Genomic DNA, 19,537 nt, shown 5'->3' on the forward strand with positions numbered 1-19,537 from the left:
CAGTTTTATTGGAAATGTAATTATTTTTTCTTTTGAGATTATGTAGGTAAAATTAATTTCTGACTTGTGTTTTTTTATTTTGATATGCTAGTGATGCTTTTTTATTAGATATATAGATATTGTTTTAATTTTTTTTGATTAGGTAATTTTTTAATTAAGATTTAGAGGTTCTTCTTATTATTTTTATTTCTAGAACATTCATTACCATTATTATTCTCGTTAGCTTTCTCTATGTGGGATCGGCTTCTCTAATTATTTTCCTGTAAACTTTTCTGTTCTCTTCCAGGGACTAAGTACCTCTCCGCTTTTTCTCTGAGATTATGGTTTTTCAAAAACATGCAATTTCTGTTCATCCCCTTTTTTACTGCCCTACATTCAGTACCATACATCATAGCTGGTCTAAAACCAGTCCTATACAATTACCTTTTAGTTTTCTTCGTACCTTTTTTATCACACATCATTCAATTTGCCTCTTTCCTTTATCTTTAATTGAAGTATGATAAATAAAACGGTAATACCGATCCTAAAAGCCGAAAATTATCATCTTTTGTGAGTTCTTGTCTATTCAAGCCAACTACTCTATCTGGAATTGAAATATCATATTTAAAAGAATATTCTAAATATTTTGTTTGTAGCCAACTTAATTTTAATCATTTTTCATTAAGGACTTGTCTCCGCTACTTTATACCAAGGAGGTTCAGTTGTTATCTAATCCAGCACAAATGAGAATAAATATGGGCGAAACCCGGATGAAGCCCTATTTTCACACAAAATTGGCCAGATACACCTACAATTGTATAGTTCTAACACTATAATAGTTATTCTAACTATATATAGTAGTTCTAACACTATTATAGTTGTTACTTGCTCATACTCCACTCACACATTCAGCTGGCACTCCTTTCCTACTAAATCTCTGCCACAGTAGGTTTCTGATAACTTCATCATGTGCTTTCTCAAGATTAATAATACTATTCACAAGTCTATCTCTTTCATTCTAAATTGTTAAATTAGCTGTTTTATAATAAAAATTACTGATGTAGACCTGCCTCCTTGCATAAATCCAAATTGACATTTATCCATTTTCATTTTTTTAGAACACTGAATTATATTAGATTTCACCACAAATGTAGGATAATAAAAAGATATATATTGTGAATCGAGTACTATGAAAAATTGTCATTGTTAACAAAATGAAGCAGAGGTTTACTGGAAATAACTATTGCAAACCAAATAAAACACTAAACAGCTATGTTTAAAATGTCTTTATTCTTTATTAAAAATCTGGGAAATTAAAGGAGGGGGGGGGGCGTTATTGATGCAATGGCGAAGGAAAACCCCTCTAAACCTCGCCTAGGGCCCAGTACATCCCGATTTAAAAATGCAATTCTAATATAAAAGCATACAAATATAACATCATTATAACATCATTACTTAACACAGCTTTAAAATTCAGGCCTAAACTAAGCATTTATACATATATTTTATGAAATTTTACTACATATATTACTAATTGTCGCTGGATTTGACCCTCGGGAATGAGGGACTATCCATAGCTATGTTGGACCGGAGCATATAGGGATCACGGTCCGTGGACATAAAGGTTATATATGAACCCTAGCTAGCGGGAAAAATACTTTTATTAAAATACAATAAAATGTTTATTACAAGTAAGAATCTGCAATAAAAGTTGATTAGTATTATAACTAAGAATCTGCAAAGAAAGGGGTTAGATATATTAATACTAAGAATCTGAAAATAAAGTGTTAATTAGTCTTAGAACTAAGAATCTGTAAAAGAAGGTCGTTAGTTATGACATCTAAGACTAATTAATGCAAAAGGCAATTTGCAATAGGTAAATAAGCCTATAAAGTGAGCTACAAGAATGGTTCAAATTTAATTTTTAATCAGTTTCTTTTTTTATTGGAAGGAAAATATTCCTGCTTTTCCATTTTTCGCTTCTTTGTAATATCCTTAGGGGTTTCCTGAAATTCTTTCTTCACCTTACGTCTTGCTTCTTGAACATCTCTCATAAATTTGTCATGTAATTGTGTATAAGTTTCATCATCTAAGTCATGTAAGCTGTCTATGACATTTTTGAAGTTTTCATTTTGAAGACATCGTCTGGTGTTTTCCTGGATCACATTTGTCTGTTCTACCTTCCCTCTGACAAACTCATTAATTTCCTCTTGATGCCTTGATTTGATAATTGAAGTTTCTGCCAAACACCTTGCAGCATCATCTAAAACAGAGTTAGTTCCCTCGCGCTCCTCGTGCATTCTTACCAAGTGCACATGCTTACACAAGATATTCCTCACCACATATTCAGCACACTCACACTGATAGCGATGAATACAAATTTTACATACTCTACAATACAATGTCTTACATTCATTTTCACATACTTGCCTTATATTTACATTATATAATTTATTAGGATCTCTAAATGACTTTACCTGAAATTGACCATATACCTTCTCATTTTTCTTAACCTCCACTTTGTTTTTCATCGTTTCTGCCATTTTGTGTGCTTTTGCTATAACCCTATCTTGATAATTGTTCGCATTTGGTCTTTCGATGTCTATAATCCTCTTCCACATTTTAATGTCAACTAGATCATCTATTGTGTCCAATAACTTTTCAATTGTTACCCCAGCACTTCTCCTAAGGTGGTTGGTCCTCAATAGGTTGTTGAAAGATTCTATCGCCATGTTTGTATTGATTCCTGAATTTTTTCTGTAACAATGAGCCCACATTTTGATTCTCTCTTCATTCTGAAAGTAATTCCTACAAAAAAAAATAGACTTAAGGATGACTTAAAATGTATGATTTCATATACTTATTTACCATGCCAGATAATTAAAAAAATCTATCTCATTTGCCTCTTGTAATTTGATTATATATCTATTGCATAACTCCACAAATCTATCTTCATCCGTTTCATTAATAATTCTTTTCATCTCAGTTTTCATCTGTTTCTTCAAAATTGGATCTTTTATTTTCTTCTTCCCTTGAATGTTCCAATTTTTCACAACGTGCCATGTACATAAAAGCCTCTTTGGTTGGTTGCCCATAATCTTCACCCATGCATTATAATATTTTTTATCGTCATCACTCATAAAATGTTCTGCATGAATTCCAGTTTGCATTCTATTCTTGAGAGCACCTAAAAGTTTTTAAAAATTATTTTTACTTACCAGTCATAAATTGTCACTACTCATATAATACATACCTAAAAAAACTTCTTGAACTACTTGGTCCAATCGGTTTGACAGTAAGAATGCAACTGGAAATCCTGTATTCCTGTCATCTTTAATAAGCACCACTGTTAAATCCATTCCCCTCTTGTTCGTGCCATGTGTACCATCCATACAAATTATGCTATGGAATTCTAATTTATCTTCCATTACTGAATTCATGAATCCTAAGGCAAAATCTTCTTTTTTAAGTACATCATGTTGTTCTCCTAATAAAAATAAAAAATTTATAGTTTAGAGATAATTAAAGATAATAAATTAATGGTAAGAGACTGAAATTTTATTGTATTTTTTAACAGGTAATCATTAGTCCTATTTTTTTTGTTGTGTTGACTTCTTATTTAACATATCATATTTATCAAAAACTGGAAGAGCAAAGTGTGAAATAGATCAGAATGGAGAAGTATTCTTTAACAGACTAAGACCCAAAAATGGTTGTCTAGTAAAATAAAAAACTAGTAAGTTTGCCCAATAAATCAGCACCTCCATTACAAAATTAGTTTTAATGTAAAAAACCAATGACTACAATCTTACGAGATATATTATTTAAAAATGTATATTGTTAATTCTGCTAAGAGTAAGGTTTGTTACATGAGTCAAGTGATAACAATTCAGACAAGTCAAATTGAAATAGGATTAATTATAATTGTAGTAGGCATAAAAAAATGATAGGTCTTTACCTTCCTTCTTGAATAAGAAAGCATAATTCTTGTTGTTAGCATTCCATTCCTGAACCTTTAAAGCCGTTGCTACCATATCATTTTGATCTCGTTTCTTATATGTATTATACTTCCTGGACAAATTTGAGAGATCTTTACTTGTTAATAGGGCAAGTCTTTCTAGTTTTGGTGTTTCCAATTTTCTTGAATCTTCTAAAATTCTGCTGGATGGCACCCCAGATATTAACTTCTCTACAATCATTTTTTCTTCTGCTTTTGCCAGATGCATGGTTCTTAATTCCTCTTTATGTCCAGCATGTGTTTTCCAATAACTGACTGAAACTTGTCCTTGATCTCTCAGTTTGCAAATCAGCCTGGAGGGACACACTCCTTTAATTTTAATTGATCCACCAGATTTCTCTGTTCTAATTTTATAGTTGGGCTTATATCCTAAATATAGATTAGTATAAGTTTTAAATATTACAAGTAACAAAGTATTGCACCTACCTTTAATGTTACTTCTGTTACACTCATAGTATAATGTCTTCTGTTCATTTCTATTAACAATTCTATTCATTGTATAACTTGTCTCAAATTTCTGCATGTCTTTCCATGTCTCATATTCTTGTAAACTAGAAAATTCAAAAGTTATTAATTCAATACTCACCTGGTGGTTCCCTTTAAGATGTTTTCGTAAGTTCTCATGGCTTTTGAAATTAGTTTCTTGTTCACATAAGGGACAAATAATGTGATTAATTTTCTTAATCGACATATCTATGTTATGTATTCCTTTGATATGACGATTTCGTAATTCCACATTTTTAAATATTTTGCTGCAAAGATGGCAGGCTCCGGAGTTAATTTCACAGCTTGTTGAAGTAGATGGATAGACAGAATCCATAATTGCTTGCTAAAACAAAGTCTAAGGTAATTAAATATGGTGTTCTAACGAACAGATTTTTAAAACAATTTAACAGATTTTTAAAAATAAATGAGAAAAATTTAAATTGAAATGTTCTGTGTGGTTGCTTATTGGCAAATTGGTATAAAACCGCCTAATCACAGATGTTTAAGCGCCAAACAGAGAGATACATAACCTGAAAAATTCAAAATCCGATGAAGATGCTGACCAATCCACAGCTCTTATGCTGTGACCAATCACGCCAAACTTAGGCTGTGCATTATAGTGTAGTCTTAGAAATTCCGTGAGCCGTCTGTATATTAAAATTTTCGTAAGAAATAAAATTTTTATAAAATTTATGGGCTAACTGTGGAGATATCAAACTTTTGGAAGACCCTGTATCTAATAAAAATCTGGCATTGAGTTCAGGAATAATAATATGTGGTAAATCTGCTATCGTTGTATTTAAATATATTATGTCGGATTGTAATTTTCTTGGCGCATGCAAAAATTTGTGTTTTCAACATTTTGAGTGGGATTGTGATATGATCTTTCGTTTGTCTCATTTGGATTGCGATAAGGACTGGATTGAGTTTCATAATTGTTATCGTAAGGCGGTAATGAACTTTGAGTTGGGTGTACATAATCAGTGGGAATATTATTTTCAAAGGGGTTTTTGAATTGTAATTGATCGTTATTAATTTGTTGATTAAATAATTGGGTGGAGGTAAAATGTGGTCTAGATCTTAAAGAAGTATTTCGTGAATTTGTATCCATCGGTTCTGGCTGGTATTGATTTTGATTTTGGGGTTTATTATTAACATTTCTTTGTTGAAAATTAGGGTTATTAGTATGGAAGTTCCATGGTCGGAAATTAGAATTATTATTGTCGAAATTTCTTGGGTTGAAATTAGAATTATAATTATTGAAATTTCGGAAGTGATTTTGGTGTGGTTGAAAAGTATTGTTGGGATAAAAATTATTATTTTGGTATTGCGGTCTGATGGTTTGATATTGGTAAGGTGGAAATCTCATATTAGGGCGATTTTGTTGAAACTTATTTCTAGGAATAAAAGTTCGATTAGGATTATTGTTTCTCGTAGGGTTATGTCTCGATGATGGTCTAAAAGAATTTTGTGAGTTTAAATTATTTCCACGTTGTAACGAATATAGAAAATTCTCTTCTTCGATAACGAAGCTCATAGCTTTCTCTAAACTGTCTGGGTTTCTTAATCGTATATTTGTTTGTAACGATAAGGGTAAGCCTCTAATGTAAGTTTTTAAACATAAGTCATCGTAACTATTTATTCTAATTAATTTCTCTTGTGCATTAATATTAAGCGTATTTAATATTTGTGTTACTAAACTACGTGTTTCTTGGCATCGCATGCCAAAATTATAAGGGGTTTCATTCTTAAAAGGCCTCAACGTTATCAGGTCTTGGATAAGGCAATGGAGATCTCTCTGGTCTCCAAAACTAAGATTAAGGGCATCTTTTACGAGTTGCCATGTATTTAATTCTGGCCTAGAACCTATTAACATTTGAGCTCTTCCATTTAATTTACCTAATATAGCTCGAAGTAAAAATGTATTTAAGGTGCCGTCTGTTTGGCTAGCAAAATTAGTTATTAAATTTTCACAATTTTCTATAAATATGGTTAAGGTATGTGGATTACCATCATATGCTGGGATAGAATCTAAGTAAAGTTTTAACAATTGGTAGTTTGTTTGAGCCATTTCGTTATTTTTATCGCTATTTGGTTCTAAAATTGAATTTAATTCTGCTACAAGGCTACTTAAATCTAATTTACTATCAGTTTCACTCATTAAATATTTATTCTTTTTATTTAGATAATATATCAAATTGTAATAAAATATAAAATATGTTTCAATATAAAACTTTCAACTTAAATATAATAAAATATTTTCAAAAATATGATAATATAATATAGTAATAATAATCTTTCTCTTATTAAAAATATCTCATAACATCATAAAATATTTAAAAATTGTTTACTCTCGTTAGCTCTCTGACTATAAGTATTTTCAAATATGGAAATAATAAAATGGAAAATAAAATGGGAAAAATAGGAAACACTTACATTAAAATGTAGATTTTCAGCATTTCTGCCTATAGGATTCGACGATTTTGTTCTTCTCCCAGGTCTTGTTAAAACTACTGCTTAAATCTGCTGCCTACAGGGTTCGACGATTTTGTTCTTTCCCCAGGTCTTGGTGATACATTGTCTAAAGCTGATCTTGGACACTTTCACAAAAGGTTCGGTTTTCCGGTAAATCGTTAAAACGAAAAACTACGCGAAACTGTTCGATTTTTGTAACGGTTAGCAACGTAATTCCCGAAAATCTGTACTGACTGCGCCAAATGATGTTTCTAAGTCCAAGAACGATATTTTTAAAAAATAACTTTATTTACAAGGGACTACTTACTACAGTAAAATGCAAAATAAGAGTGAGTCTATACAATGCAAAAGTAAATTTATAAACTCGGTGACGCCGAGGTGTGGCTTGCTGACGCTGTCCTTTTATTATAGTTGAATTAGCAGTTCTGGTTTCTTAACTTATATATATATATATATATATATATATATATATATATATACATATATATATATATATATATATATATATATATATATATATATATATATATATATATATATATTTACTGCAACCGTAGAAAATATCTTCCGGAAATTAGACTGGAACAACCAAGGTCTATGTATAGATGGAGAATACCTAAACCATCTTAGATACGCTGATGGCATCATTCTAATTGCTAGAAGTCCTGAAGAATTACAACTACAAATTAATGACCTTAGTACAGCCAGCAATGAGGTAGGCCTAAAAATGAACCTAGCAAAGACTAAAATAATGTGCAATGATCTGATCGCCAACGTGGAAATAAAAATTAATGAAACCTCGCTAGAAGTAGTAGACGAATACATATACCTGGGACAGCTCATACATAAATCAGGATCACTACTTCCGGAAATCAACAGACGAATAAAACAAGCGTGGTCAGCATTCGAAAGAAATTCCATAGTCTTCTAGTCCAAAATGCCACTATACCTTAAGAAGAGAGTATTTGATCAAAGAGCAATGGAAAGATGTATGCTAGGGATAACAAAGAGGGATCGTAAAAGAATTAAATGGATACGGAGGCAAACCCAGGTGACTGATGTAATCCAAAGAATAAAATTCCTGAAATGGCAATGGGCAGGACATATAGCAAGAAGAACAGACAACAGATGGACCACTAGAACAACTATGTGGTACCCCAGGAACGCTAAGAGACCAAAGAGGCGCCCGAATCTTAGATGGGATTATGATATAAGAAAATTAACAGGACCAACGTGGTCTCGAAAATAGCACAAGATAAAAAAATATGGGAGCAAATGAGCGCAAATTACAAGAACAACGAATAACTAAGACATCGTCGAATAATAATAAGAACATAGAATAACATTAAAATAAGGGAGGCTGCACCGTAATTGGAAACATTTGATAAAGCTGCACATGATGATGATGATGATTTGCAATAAATGTATGGCGTATCCATTTGGGCCTTTCAAATATGGCAAAGAGAATAGTTTTACGTATCGATTGAAAGCAGCGTTGCCGAAAATATTGATTAGAAAAGAATACTAAAGCAGAAATAAAATCCTAACAAATCGAATTCGTTGTTTGTACACCACAATACAAAGAATTTGATCGTAAATTCATGTAACAGATGTTGCATTCTTTCACGACCACTATTTTCGAGCACTAGTTTCAATGATATATTCCCACTCCAAGCAAACTCCCATTCACACGTTCTCAGCTTCTTCTTTATCGTGATAAATCACTCGCACATCTCACTTCTGCGTGTTTTATGTGAAATATTTCCTTTTTTATGTTTTTTTTTGCTGTAAACATGCACACATACAAAAGCTATATAGGACCGACATTTCTAGTAATGGTAAACATAAAGTTAAATTTATTAATTCATTTTACTTCTATACTCCTGAATGTAATAATTAAAATTTTATTTTTCTAATTTATTTTTAGTTTGATATAAAACAGAAAGAAATTCACTTGTTTTTCCTGCATTGAGCTAATTTTATAAAAATATATTTATTGCATATTCAAATCACTTTTTTTGTTTTTCTTAAGTGGCATTAGGGAGGAATCCCATGCAGCCAAAATCATTAATTATATTATTTTAATAAAAAGATTTTACAGGGATTACACTCTTCTAGCCCAGGACATCAGGGCATTTTTGTGTTGACAACACAAGGTAGACCTCGGATGGTGTGGGTATAAACATTTAGGAGAAACATGAGGAGTAAAATAAAAATGACTTATAGTTAAATTTTCGCTTAAAAGATCTTGGTTTGCTTACAAAATCCAACTCGTGCAAAAATTAAAACTACACGATCAACTAGCAACGCGTAGATTCTGTGAATGGGCCCAACGGGATTGTTTAGGGATGAAACTCACTTTTGGTTGAATGGCTGTGTCAGCAAATAAAAATGCCATATTTGGAGTGAAGATAATCCTCAAGTGTATGTTGAGGCACAATTACATCCATAAAACTGACTGTTTGGTTTGCTTTATGGGCTGGTGGAATCACTGGTCTCTATTTCTTCAAAAATGATTCTAGCCAGAATGTTACAGTCAATGGTAACGGCTGTAGAGCCATGATTACTGACTTTTTTATTCCTTATTTGAAAAACCATGATGTGCAGGAGCTGGGGTTTTAACAAGGCGAGGCGATATGTCACACAGCTCGTGTCACAATTGATTTATGAAAGAAACGTTTGGTAACCGCATAGTTTTACGTTTCGGACCCGTGAAGTGGTCTCCAAGATCGTGCGATTTAACACCGCCAGACTATTTTCTGTAGGGTTAGATCTTTGTAATCATATTTGTTGTACCAAGGATTTCTTCTCAATTTTTTTTCTGTTTTTGTATATCTACTTGGATTTGTAAAATAGTACTCTTGCCAAAAGTATCTTTACTTCTTCAACATTTTTTGTCTTGATAAATTTATATGTTCTTCTATTGACTTACAATTTATATCTTCTTACATTTGTATGTTTTCTTTGGCAATATTATCTGCGACTTCATTTTTTGTTATACCTGCGTGTGATTTGACCCAGTAGAATTTAAAAAAATTATTAATTTTATTAAATATTATTAAGATCTTGTAAAGTTTTAAGTATATTTTTAATTTTAAATATAATGTGATTGGATGTATTGGAATTCAAATTTTTTAAAACTGAAAGCGAGTCTATAAAAATAATGGCATTTTTTGTATTGCTCTAGCTTCAGTTGTAAACGCGCAACCTGTGCCATCAGTATTTTTTGACCCATCGGTATAAATTGAGTGACATTTTTGATGTTCTGCCAAAATTTGGCGTATAACTGTATTATTATATGATGCTAATTCAGAGTAATCAGGAATATTTACACCACGTAGAACAAATTAGCTAATGTAATCGAAATATATTTGTGTTGTTTAGAGCGGATTCACACTTCTTAGTCCTTCGTAAATAGGAGGAGAGTTTTTGATTCTCCAGAAAGGATTAGTTAAATCATATTCTATTAATGATGATATGTGATCCTGTCGTTTGTAATTTAACCATCATTTTTTCTGCTATAAATGATTTTCTGAGTCCTAAGGGAGGTTCGTTGGATTCCGCTCTTAGGCGTTCGAGAGGTGTGGATTTCATTGCTCCCATACACATTCTTAGTGCTGTGTTTTGTATAATATCCAGTTTACGTACGTTAATTTTATTAACTGTTCCATAAAGTGTACAACCATAATCAATTATTGATCTTATATACGCTCTATAAAAAAGTACTGTTGTTTGGGCATCCGCTCCACACCAAGTTTGCAATGGATTTTAGAAAATTCAAACCTTAATTAATTAAGCTTAATTTCTTTAAAAAATCAAATCTGATGTGTTTATAACAAATAAGAATTAAAATTGGTGCCATTCAATAGCCATAGGCCTATATTTTATGATGATATAATTTTTATTTTTATGAAACCGTTATTTATAGTCAAAAAATATGGCTAAAGTTGACTGTTTTTTCGAGTAGTCGAATCGTCTCGGTTTTCACTGGTTCTCCTGTTGGCCTGGGGCACTTCAACATTGGCGATATTTTCTTTTTGGCTGCGATTTAAACTTAGTGACTATAAACAATTCTATTTCGATTGCTTTTAATCATCTTTATTTTACGTGATATATTTTTTTTATATTAAATAGTAAATATTTATATTTACTTTATTCTATAACGTGTATTTATCGTTAAAAAGTATCGTTAAAAAATTAATAACTTTTAAAATGTCACACGATACCACTTTTTATTTAAGATTCCGAGCGTTTTTTTATCATTATTATTTTTTTTTATGAATAAAAAGAAAACCTGGGTGGATGGTTTTTGGTGGACCACCATATATATGGTTGTTACGACGTTCATTTGTTTTATTAGCTTTAGGTACTAGCTGCTTTTATTTTTTTTAATTATATCAAAACAAAAAAAAATCAAAAAGTGTGGATCACATCGAAACCAGCTGGTTTTTATATTATTGCACATGTTTTCCTAACTAGTTATTATATAATAAATCTTATCCCGTGATATCAGTACCCACGACGAAAAGAAAAATGACCTGATATAAGTATTAAACGAAATGAAAATAGTGTCGACGGTTTATAAGATAAGCACCAACGCCCTCACGAAGCTCAACATTTCAACAGTCAAGAGTTGGATCGATTCCTACTGCTGTAATTTTTTTTTTGTTTTTGAATTTAATTATATAATATCATAAAGTGTGATGATTTTAGGATCCTGTATTTTTTTAAATGTGAACTGTTTGGTTATTATTGAAATTTATAAATTTTATAAGTATTTAAGGGATGTTGAAAAAATTGTAGACCTACGATAAATAGAAAAGAAAGTTACGATTTGGAAGGAGTGTTGAGAAAAAATATATCATTCAATTGTAAATAAATGTAGCAGTTGACTATCTAATCCATTACTTCTGCCATCCATCACTTTATGCGACTTTTTGTTCTGGATTTAAGAAAATTGTGTTTCATTGTTTCTTTGTTCGCGGTACAAAGTCTGGAATTACATAATATTTTGTTTATTTTGAAAAAAGAGACGATTTCTTTTCAAAGTAAAAATAAGCAGTATTTGATATTTCATTTGTTTACCGAATAATATACATGGAGTTTCGTTAGTATGTTTTTTAAAAGTTTAAAAGAACATAATAGCCAGGCTTACAAATAACCACTAATATGAAATATTTATTAAATACAGGGTACATCTAGGTATTTGCTAACTGCATCATCATTCATGTTTTGACCTAAATTTGAAGTAAATATATTTTCTAAATATTCTGCAAATAAATTGACTTTTTCATTGTCAATCAGCGCCCAATTTCTATCAGGTTTTCTTATAGGAGAAATTATTGTCAGTTTCCTGAATTTTTTAGTTGCTCTTTATGTAGAGTGGTCATCTGGAGAGAGATTGTGAATATAGAAATTTAAGGTGTCATTACGAGCTTGATTTGGCTGAAGTAAGACTTCTAAGAAGAGGAAAAAGTAAAAATTCAGGATAAAAAAATCTTCGAAAGCTCTCGACTGGCTTGATTGGAGGTGTCAGTTAATAATAGAAAAATGGTAAAATATATAATAATTCCTGCAACAAATTGTAATTATGAGAGAACTTTTTCTAAGCTAGCAAAGCAACAATGCAACAAGACCGTTTGGAGCATCTAATGGTTCCCTTTTGTTGAACAAGAACTTGCTGTATATTATATAGATATATAGCAAGATAGTGTAGTTGTAATGTGTTGCTATAATACATTTTTAACGTCAATTTTAATTTTTAATGTAGGTATTTTATTATATATGTGACCACCAGTTTTTCTTTTACTCGCGTAATATTTTGGTATAAACACAGTCAAAATATATTTTGAATTTAAAAAATTATTTTAAAAAATTCTAAACGGTTTTTCGTATATGAATATATTATTGTTGGAAATTTAAAAAAAAAATAGGGGGCTACGTCGCGATTTTCAGCATTGAAACCCAGACTAAAAAAACTGGTCACGCCTATGATTAAAGTTTATAATTTATTATGAATTAGTTATGAATCAGTTATTATCGATTTTTCAATTGTTTATCAGGGTATTACGACCTTGAGTGAGGAAAAGCTTGTGAAAATTTTCAATAAGCAGTCAATTATTCTATTACATTTCGTCGAAAGATTGCCGCAAATACAAACTATAAGCTGATATTATTTTTAATTCAATGAACGTTCTAAAAGCATTGTTTAACACATTGCGTACGGCTGTATAAATAATAAATATACCCCCAGTCGGCGGTTTTTTTATGTATCTAGATTAATTTTTGTCTAATTAACATGCCACAGTAATTTTTCTTGTTTGATTTAAATATATCATAAGTTTTTTTTAGAATATACTTTGTGGCAAGACGTTTGTTTCACGCCGGCCAAGGATTAATTTGTTTATTCCAGCCGGCGTGGTTTGTTACGCGTACCACACGCTATATTTCGCGCCAAATGCATATTCATGGTTCTTGGAACAGTAGTGGGGTGACTGAATTTGCAGATCGTTTTTATTCTGTGTCTAGTTAGAAGTTAGAAGTAGTCTTAGTTGTTATTAGTTGTTGCTGACGGAGTGTTGTTATCGTGCCATTTATTGCAATATGGGAGATTATGAAAAAGAACAGAGCCGTCTGCAAGCCATTTGGGATAAGATTATGTCTGATGAGGACAATGAAAGTGAATTTGCCGACGTTTATTTGTCGGAAGAATATGAACCTGAATCTTCCAATGAGTATTCTTCTGATGGTTACGAGGAGCCAGTTCCCAAAAAGCGTGTCAAGAGAAATGATGAAAAATCTGGCGAAGGTACTTCTAATGTGGTTTCTGCAACCGTAAGTTATTGAACTTTATTTTTATTTTGTCAACAATAAACAGGTAAACTTTTTGTAGATCGATTTGGAATCTGGTTCACATGAAACTATTTCAATCCAAGGAACAAGGACTGTGGAACAACAAACAAATATTATTGATGTAACTATACAAGAAGTAATTGATATGGACACAATTACTGAAGAAGTGTGTCATAGCGAGCAATCTTAGTGGAGGGAAGTTGATGTAACATCGCTGAAAATATTCGGATTACAGTGTAGAAAATGACGGAATAAAATCTTCGTATTACGAGAATTATATAGATCAAGAACCATATGATTGTTTCATCTTTCTTACTGACGACATAATAAAATATATAGTTGAACAAACCAACTTATAAGTACAGCAGATTTTACAAAATTATACTGTAGTATAGTCAAATAAGAGGAAACACAAAAAGAAGTGGGTTCCCACAAATACTTCTTAAATGGAAAAAATTTTTGGCATTATTATGTGGATGGGATTAGTCAAATATCCTCGAAGAAAAGCATACTGGAGTAACGACATTTTGTATACAAATTCGATAAAAAGTATAATGTCTCGAGATTGTTTTGAAGAGCTATTAAAGATGTGGCACTTTAGCGACAATAATGACCGATCTGTAGTAAATGATCGGCTAAGAAAAATTACTCCACTTCTCGAGAAGCTAATTGAACAGTTTCAAACAGTAATGGTGCCATGTGAAAAAGTATGCATAGATGAGACACTTGTGCCGTTTAGAGGACGCCTAAAATTTAGGCAATATATAAAGAACAAACGGCACAAGTTTGGACTAAATTTGTACAAATTATGTACTATAGGTGGGTACACATACAATTTCAAAGTGTATTCTGGTAATGATAAGACTGATGATGGTAGTGCTTCCGCAGGAGTTGTGTTGCATTTGATGGATAATCTACTTGACTGTGGGCGTACTTTATACACCGACAACTATTACATAAGAGTGAATCTTTCAACCAAGTTAAAAGAAAGAAATACACACCTAGTTGGCACTGTAAGAGCTAATCGTAAACTCAATTCTCCCAAAGTGGTTAATACTAAATTAAAAAAAAATGAAATTGTTGCTGAAGAAAGTTCTACTGGTATAGTAATGCTAAAGTGGAAAGACAAACGTGACGTGATGATGCTTACGACAAAACATCAAGCAGACACCACTAAAATAAAGAACAGACGCGGTGAAATAGAGAAACCAACTGCTGTCGTTAGTTACAACAGGTGCAAGAGCTACATTGATTTATCAGATTAACTCAAGTCTTACTCTCATTGCCTTAGACGAGGTAATAAGTGGTACCGAAAATTAGCAGTTGAACTGATTTTTGGCTGTGCATTAGTAAATTCCTTTCTAATATATAAGGAGGTAACACACAAAACAATTAAAATAACGGAATACAGAGAGCTGTTAGCCGCAAGGTTATTATTCGGTAAACATCGTGTGGACTACATGGAGAACGAAAAAGCAGATGGTATAGAACAACTAGAACACGTTTTGGTATACCATAAACGAAACCGTTGTGTTGTGTGTTATAAGGCCTTAAAAGAATTAAATGACAGGAACACTGCAGCGAATACTTGTTCCCGATCAGTTTGCAATGGGTGTAAAAAGAATTATTGTATTCCTTGTTTTTTTCAGGAACATAAGATGAACAAGAAATAATATTTTTTTCGTAATTTTACATGTTTTGTTATAATTTACTAATATTCCAATGTTTCATATGCTTATTATAGCTTTCCACTAAAACAGAATTTTTAATATTTACATTTTTTTATTCACCTTACCAAAAATAGGTTCATAAAATCAAAACAAACATCCGGCGCATATCAGCCTCTCGTTAGGACGGCTCTTTTTGTATTTCTGTTTTTCTATTTCTATTTTGTATTTCTGAACCGTTTTGTAATACATGCCGTCTAAGTGAAAGTATACCATGTGGTACACTATTTGTGCCACGCCGTCCAAGGATCAAATCGAGTGTGAGACACGTATTGTCTCATGCCGTACGCAACGTGTTAAGGTCTGCTTGTCATTAGCCTAAATTCAGTACTGAATTTAGTACTAAAATAGACATAGTTATGCAGAATTGATTCATCCAACACTAACATAATTTTGAGATAATTAACTTTAAAGAAAATTTAATATAACAATTTAAAATAACTATGTTTATTATTGTTTATTGCATCTTATGTGCGTATTTTAAAAAATCAGGTATATTTATTTTTTTCGGTAAATAAAAAAAACATTTGGATCATTTCTGCACAATTGTGTTTCTTGTGGTATAAAGCAAATTTTATTATTTGCAGATATGATCCAAAGCGGTGATTGTCTGTATAACTGTCAAATTATATTTGTTTTTACCAAAGTCTGTACATAAAACAAAGATTTATTTTTGGTAACATATCTTTATATTATAAAAACATTGAAATATTTAAGTTACGAACGAAGAAACATTATTCTGTAGAACTTTCTTCCAGGGGAAAATCTAGTTCATTTCCATACCCATTTATGTCATCGAGAATATTTTTGTTTCCTGTTAACTGTTTTGACAGTCCTTTGGAATAAGATCTAACAACGACTTAACGTATTCTTACCTTGGAGCTGAAATCTCTTTACCATTAGGCCATAGACGCAAAAGATTTTCTGGAGTAAATATTTACGTCAAAAGTTTACTTTTAGAATTTTTTTTTATATCTACTTCCACAAATTCACTATCGAACGAATTTTTCATGAAAATGGAATACGGGTTTTCTTTTTTTTTAATTTCTTTGGTTTTAACCCAATTTATGGGCTTCTTATCTGTTAATAATTTTCCATTGACGATAAGTTTTTCAAGTTTATGTGTACTATAGAAATTTTTCGTTGTTCATTCTAGTAACCAAAAATTGGTTTTTTCCTTTGAAACGAACGCATGACATCCATGAACTCTTCTGGTGTATAAATTCGCTGCTGAAACTTAAAAGCTGATTCTATTTTGCAAAAATCGGTGTCATTTGGCAGGTAGGAATGACCTGGTTGTAGAAATCTTTGTGAAATTTTCTGTAAACTTGGATGTTTTGACAAAAAGAGTTTCAATAGCAAAACGATTTTAATATTTCTATTTTGCCCCCCACATGAATCGCTCCAAAGTATTATATGTTTCACATCAGGTTTCAGGTATATTTCCATTTGATTGATTAAACAACTTCCAGTTTATCTTCTCCTTCCATCCATACATAACAGTAACCTTTGTCTTCTGGTCCTAAGTGGATACCACAATTATATACCCATAGTTTTCGTTTATAAAAAACGATGTTTGTAGGTATTCTTAGAAGTGGGAGAGTTTTCTGTAAATCAAATGTGATTCATTCCATTTCCTGGGACATTTGACTTTCTTTTAGATCGTCCCTCATTTTTGCTCTTGCATTTTGCCAAAGTTCAACATGTTTCTGATGCTCGTCAGTTAAATAATTTCTCTCTTCTTCAGTTGCAACGTTTTTTATTTTTGTGTTAAATAAATCACATTTTAAACAAGTATCTTTGTGAAGCGATTTCGTTCGTAAATTAAATTTGTTTAAGTAAATAGATTTTTTAAACAAACGAAACACATTTTCTTACAGGATACTTTTCAACTATCATTGCAGTATACAACTCATACAGTTTTCTTACAGTCAGATTTGGCTGAAGGAATAAGGCATCAGAGCAATTTCCTCTTCTGTAATGTGATGTGTAGACTTCGGCAAATATGTATATTGCATATTTTGCATATTGTGCATATTTTATGCAAATATTTCATATTTTGGCATATTTGTATAAAAGTTTGCATAAAGTGCATAAAAGTTCAGATTTTTATACTGTATTTGAAAATTTTTAAACATACCAATTTATTTCAATTCTTGTATAAAATTTTGTAGTCATTTTAATCAAGAAATGATCTAAGTACGTAATCTCTACAGGTACAAAACATTTACAATTTCAAAGAAGATCAATTTAAGTAGCCCTCAACATTCTTAGAAAGTCTCGTCACTGAGGCATTCAGTTATTGGATAATCGCTAAGGGTTCGCTCATTTGCATTTTATGATCTAATCCCCAAATCTATCTATAATTTATTGTATCTTAACAGCAGGTAAACGGCTAATAGTTTTGTTCCTAATTTAGGGATTTTCCAAAATCTCCCAGTTTATTGAATTAGGTACCTAAACATTTCTAATTTGATGCTCAGATTTGTAAATCATTTTTGTTTTGATATTCAAAGCGTAAACACTCGTTGTGCGTAACAAAAAGGAAGATTGTGATTTTATAATGCCTAAAACAACCAGTGCTTCAACTTGGATTAAACCTTATAAAGAGCTGTCTATGGATATGGGAAAAATCTACTGTTCAGTCTGTGGCAAAATTGTAAGTATCTAATATTTTATATTAAATATCTAATATTTCATACATACAGGGTGTTTCCAAATGACACTTACAACGTTTGACTGTAGATACTTCTCGAAAAATTGAACAAAACGATATAGTTAATGAGGGGTCAAACTTATTCACTTTTCGAGATACAGGGTGTTAAAATTAAAAAAAATTAAATTCTTTTAGTTAATAACAACAATAACTTTAAAACCAATAAACGTATTTACTTGAAATTTAGTACTCGTAGGTTGTTTTTAAATGAAAAATAGCTTCCTTTAGTGAGAAAAAATTGTCCATGGTACAATACAATGGTGTGTATTTAGAAAAATTTTTCACCTTTACTTTTTTTTATGAAGTCAGCTATTCTAAAACACAATTATTTTTATTGTAATTGAATTAACAAAAAAAAACTTTTGTTGAATTTTAAAATAAGTTTTACGATGTACTAATGGTTAGTAACAAAAACTAATTTGTGGATTAATACTGCATTTAAAACACTTAGCGAGTGTTTTTTTTTCCAAACCAGTTATTTGATTAACCAAAAACACCTTATATTTTTCCCAGATTTAATACATGTTACTTGTGTAGCGCATGGATTAAACAGAGTTGCAGAGGAAATACGAAAAAAGTTTCCTCTTGTAAATACCATGATATCCAGTGTCAAAAAAGTATTTCTTAAATCTCCTATAAGAATTCAACTTTATAAAGAAATGCTACCTAACATTCCTCTTCCACCACAGCCTATTTTAACGCGATGGGGAACATGGTTAGAAGCAGCTAATTTTTATGCAGATCATTTTGTTAAAATAAAGAACATAATTGATACGTTAACAGATGAAAGTTCCCAATCTCTTTTGGATTCTAAACAAACTTTTCAGAGTAACTTGCTTCAACAAGAACTTTCATTTATAAAATCAAATTTTAGTTTTGTTCAAAAAACAATTACTCAGTTAGAATCACCAAAACTGTCATTGTTCGAAAGTACAGCATTAATAAAAGAATTTGCGTCATGTTGTCGGAACGTTAGAGGTAATATTGGAAAAGATATTTTAAAAAAATTTGAAGCTACTATGGAAAAAAATAAAGGTTACCATATTCTTTCTGAAGTAGTCAGTGTTCTAGCTGGAAATATTTCGGAAACAATTAATTTAGAACCAAATGTTTTGGTTAGTTTGAAAAATGCTCCCGTTACATCAGTTGATGTTGAACGAAGTTTTTCCATATATAAATATATGTACTCAGACAGAAGCCACAAGTTTTTGTTAGATAATTTTGAACACCACTTGGTCATTTATTGTTACCATAATTCTAAATAAGTTTATTCATACTTAAAAA

General features: G+C 31.2%; 2 protein-coding genes across 3 annotated transcripts; one reads left to right on the top strand and one right to left on the bottom strand.

The window, feature by feature from the left end:
• Positions 1-1,720: 1,720 nt before the first annotated feature.
• LOC140452924 (uncharacterized) lies at positions 1,721-4,787 on the bottom strand. 2 transcript variants are annotated; one of them, XM_072547246.1, is made up of 3 exons: positions 4,424-4,787; positions 3,938-4,366; positions 1,721-2,242 (listed from the first exon to the last, which is right to left on the bottom strand). In XM_072547246.1, exons 1-3 carry the CDS (start codon positions 4,686-4,688, stop codon positions 1,908-1,910), a joined length of 1,029 nt encoding a protein of 342 aa, XP_072403347.1. In that variant the 5' UTR covers positions 4,689-4,787; the 3' UTR covers positions 1,721-1,907. The 2 variants fall into 2 exon arrangements, with proteins under 2 accessions (XP_072403347.1, XP_072403346.1); XM_072547245.1 differs by lacking the exons at positions 3,938-4,366; positions 4,424-4,787 and adding exons at positions 2,848-3,166; positions 3,233-3,387 and having other exon boundaries at positions 1,724-2,787.
• An 8,636-nt stretch (positions 4,788-13,423) lies between these two features.
• LOC140452905 (uncharacterized) lies at positions 13,424-14,076 on the top strand. Its single transcript, XM_072547237.1, has 2 exons — positions 13,424-13,792; positions 13,851-14,076. The coding sequence occupies exons 1-2, from the start codon at positions 13,562-13,564 to the stop codon at positions 13,998-14,000; spliced, it is 381 nt and encodes a 126-aa protein (XP_072403338.1). The 5' UTR covers positions 13,424-13,561; the 3' UTR covers positions 14,001-14,076.
• The last annotated feature ends 5,461 nt before the right edge of the window (positions 14,077-19,537 follow it).

The sequence above is a fragment of the Diabrotica undecimpunctata genome, chromosome 11 (assembly GCF_040954645.1).
Source record: "Diabrotica undecimpunctata isolate CICGRU chromosome 11, icDiaUnde3, whole genome shotgun sequence".
In the NCBI taxonomy this organism is placed as follows: domain Eukaryota; kingdom Metazoa; phylum Arthropoda; class Insecta; order Coleoptera; family Chrysomelidae; genus Diabrotica; species Diabrotica undecimpunctata.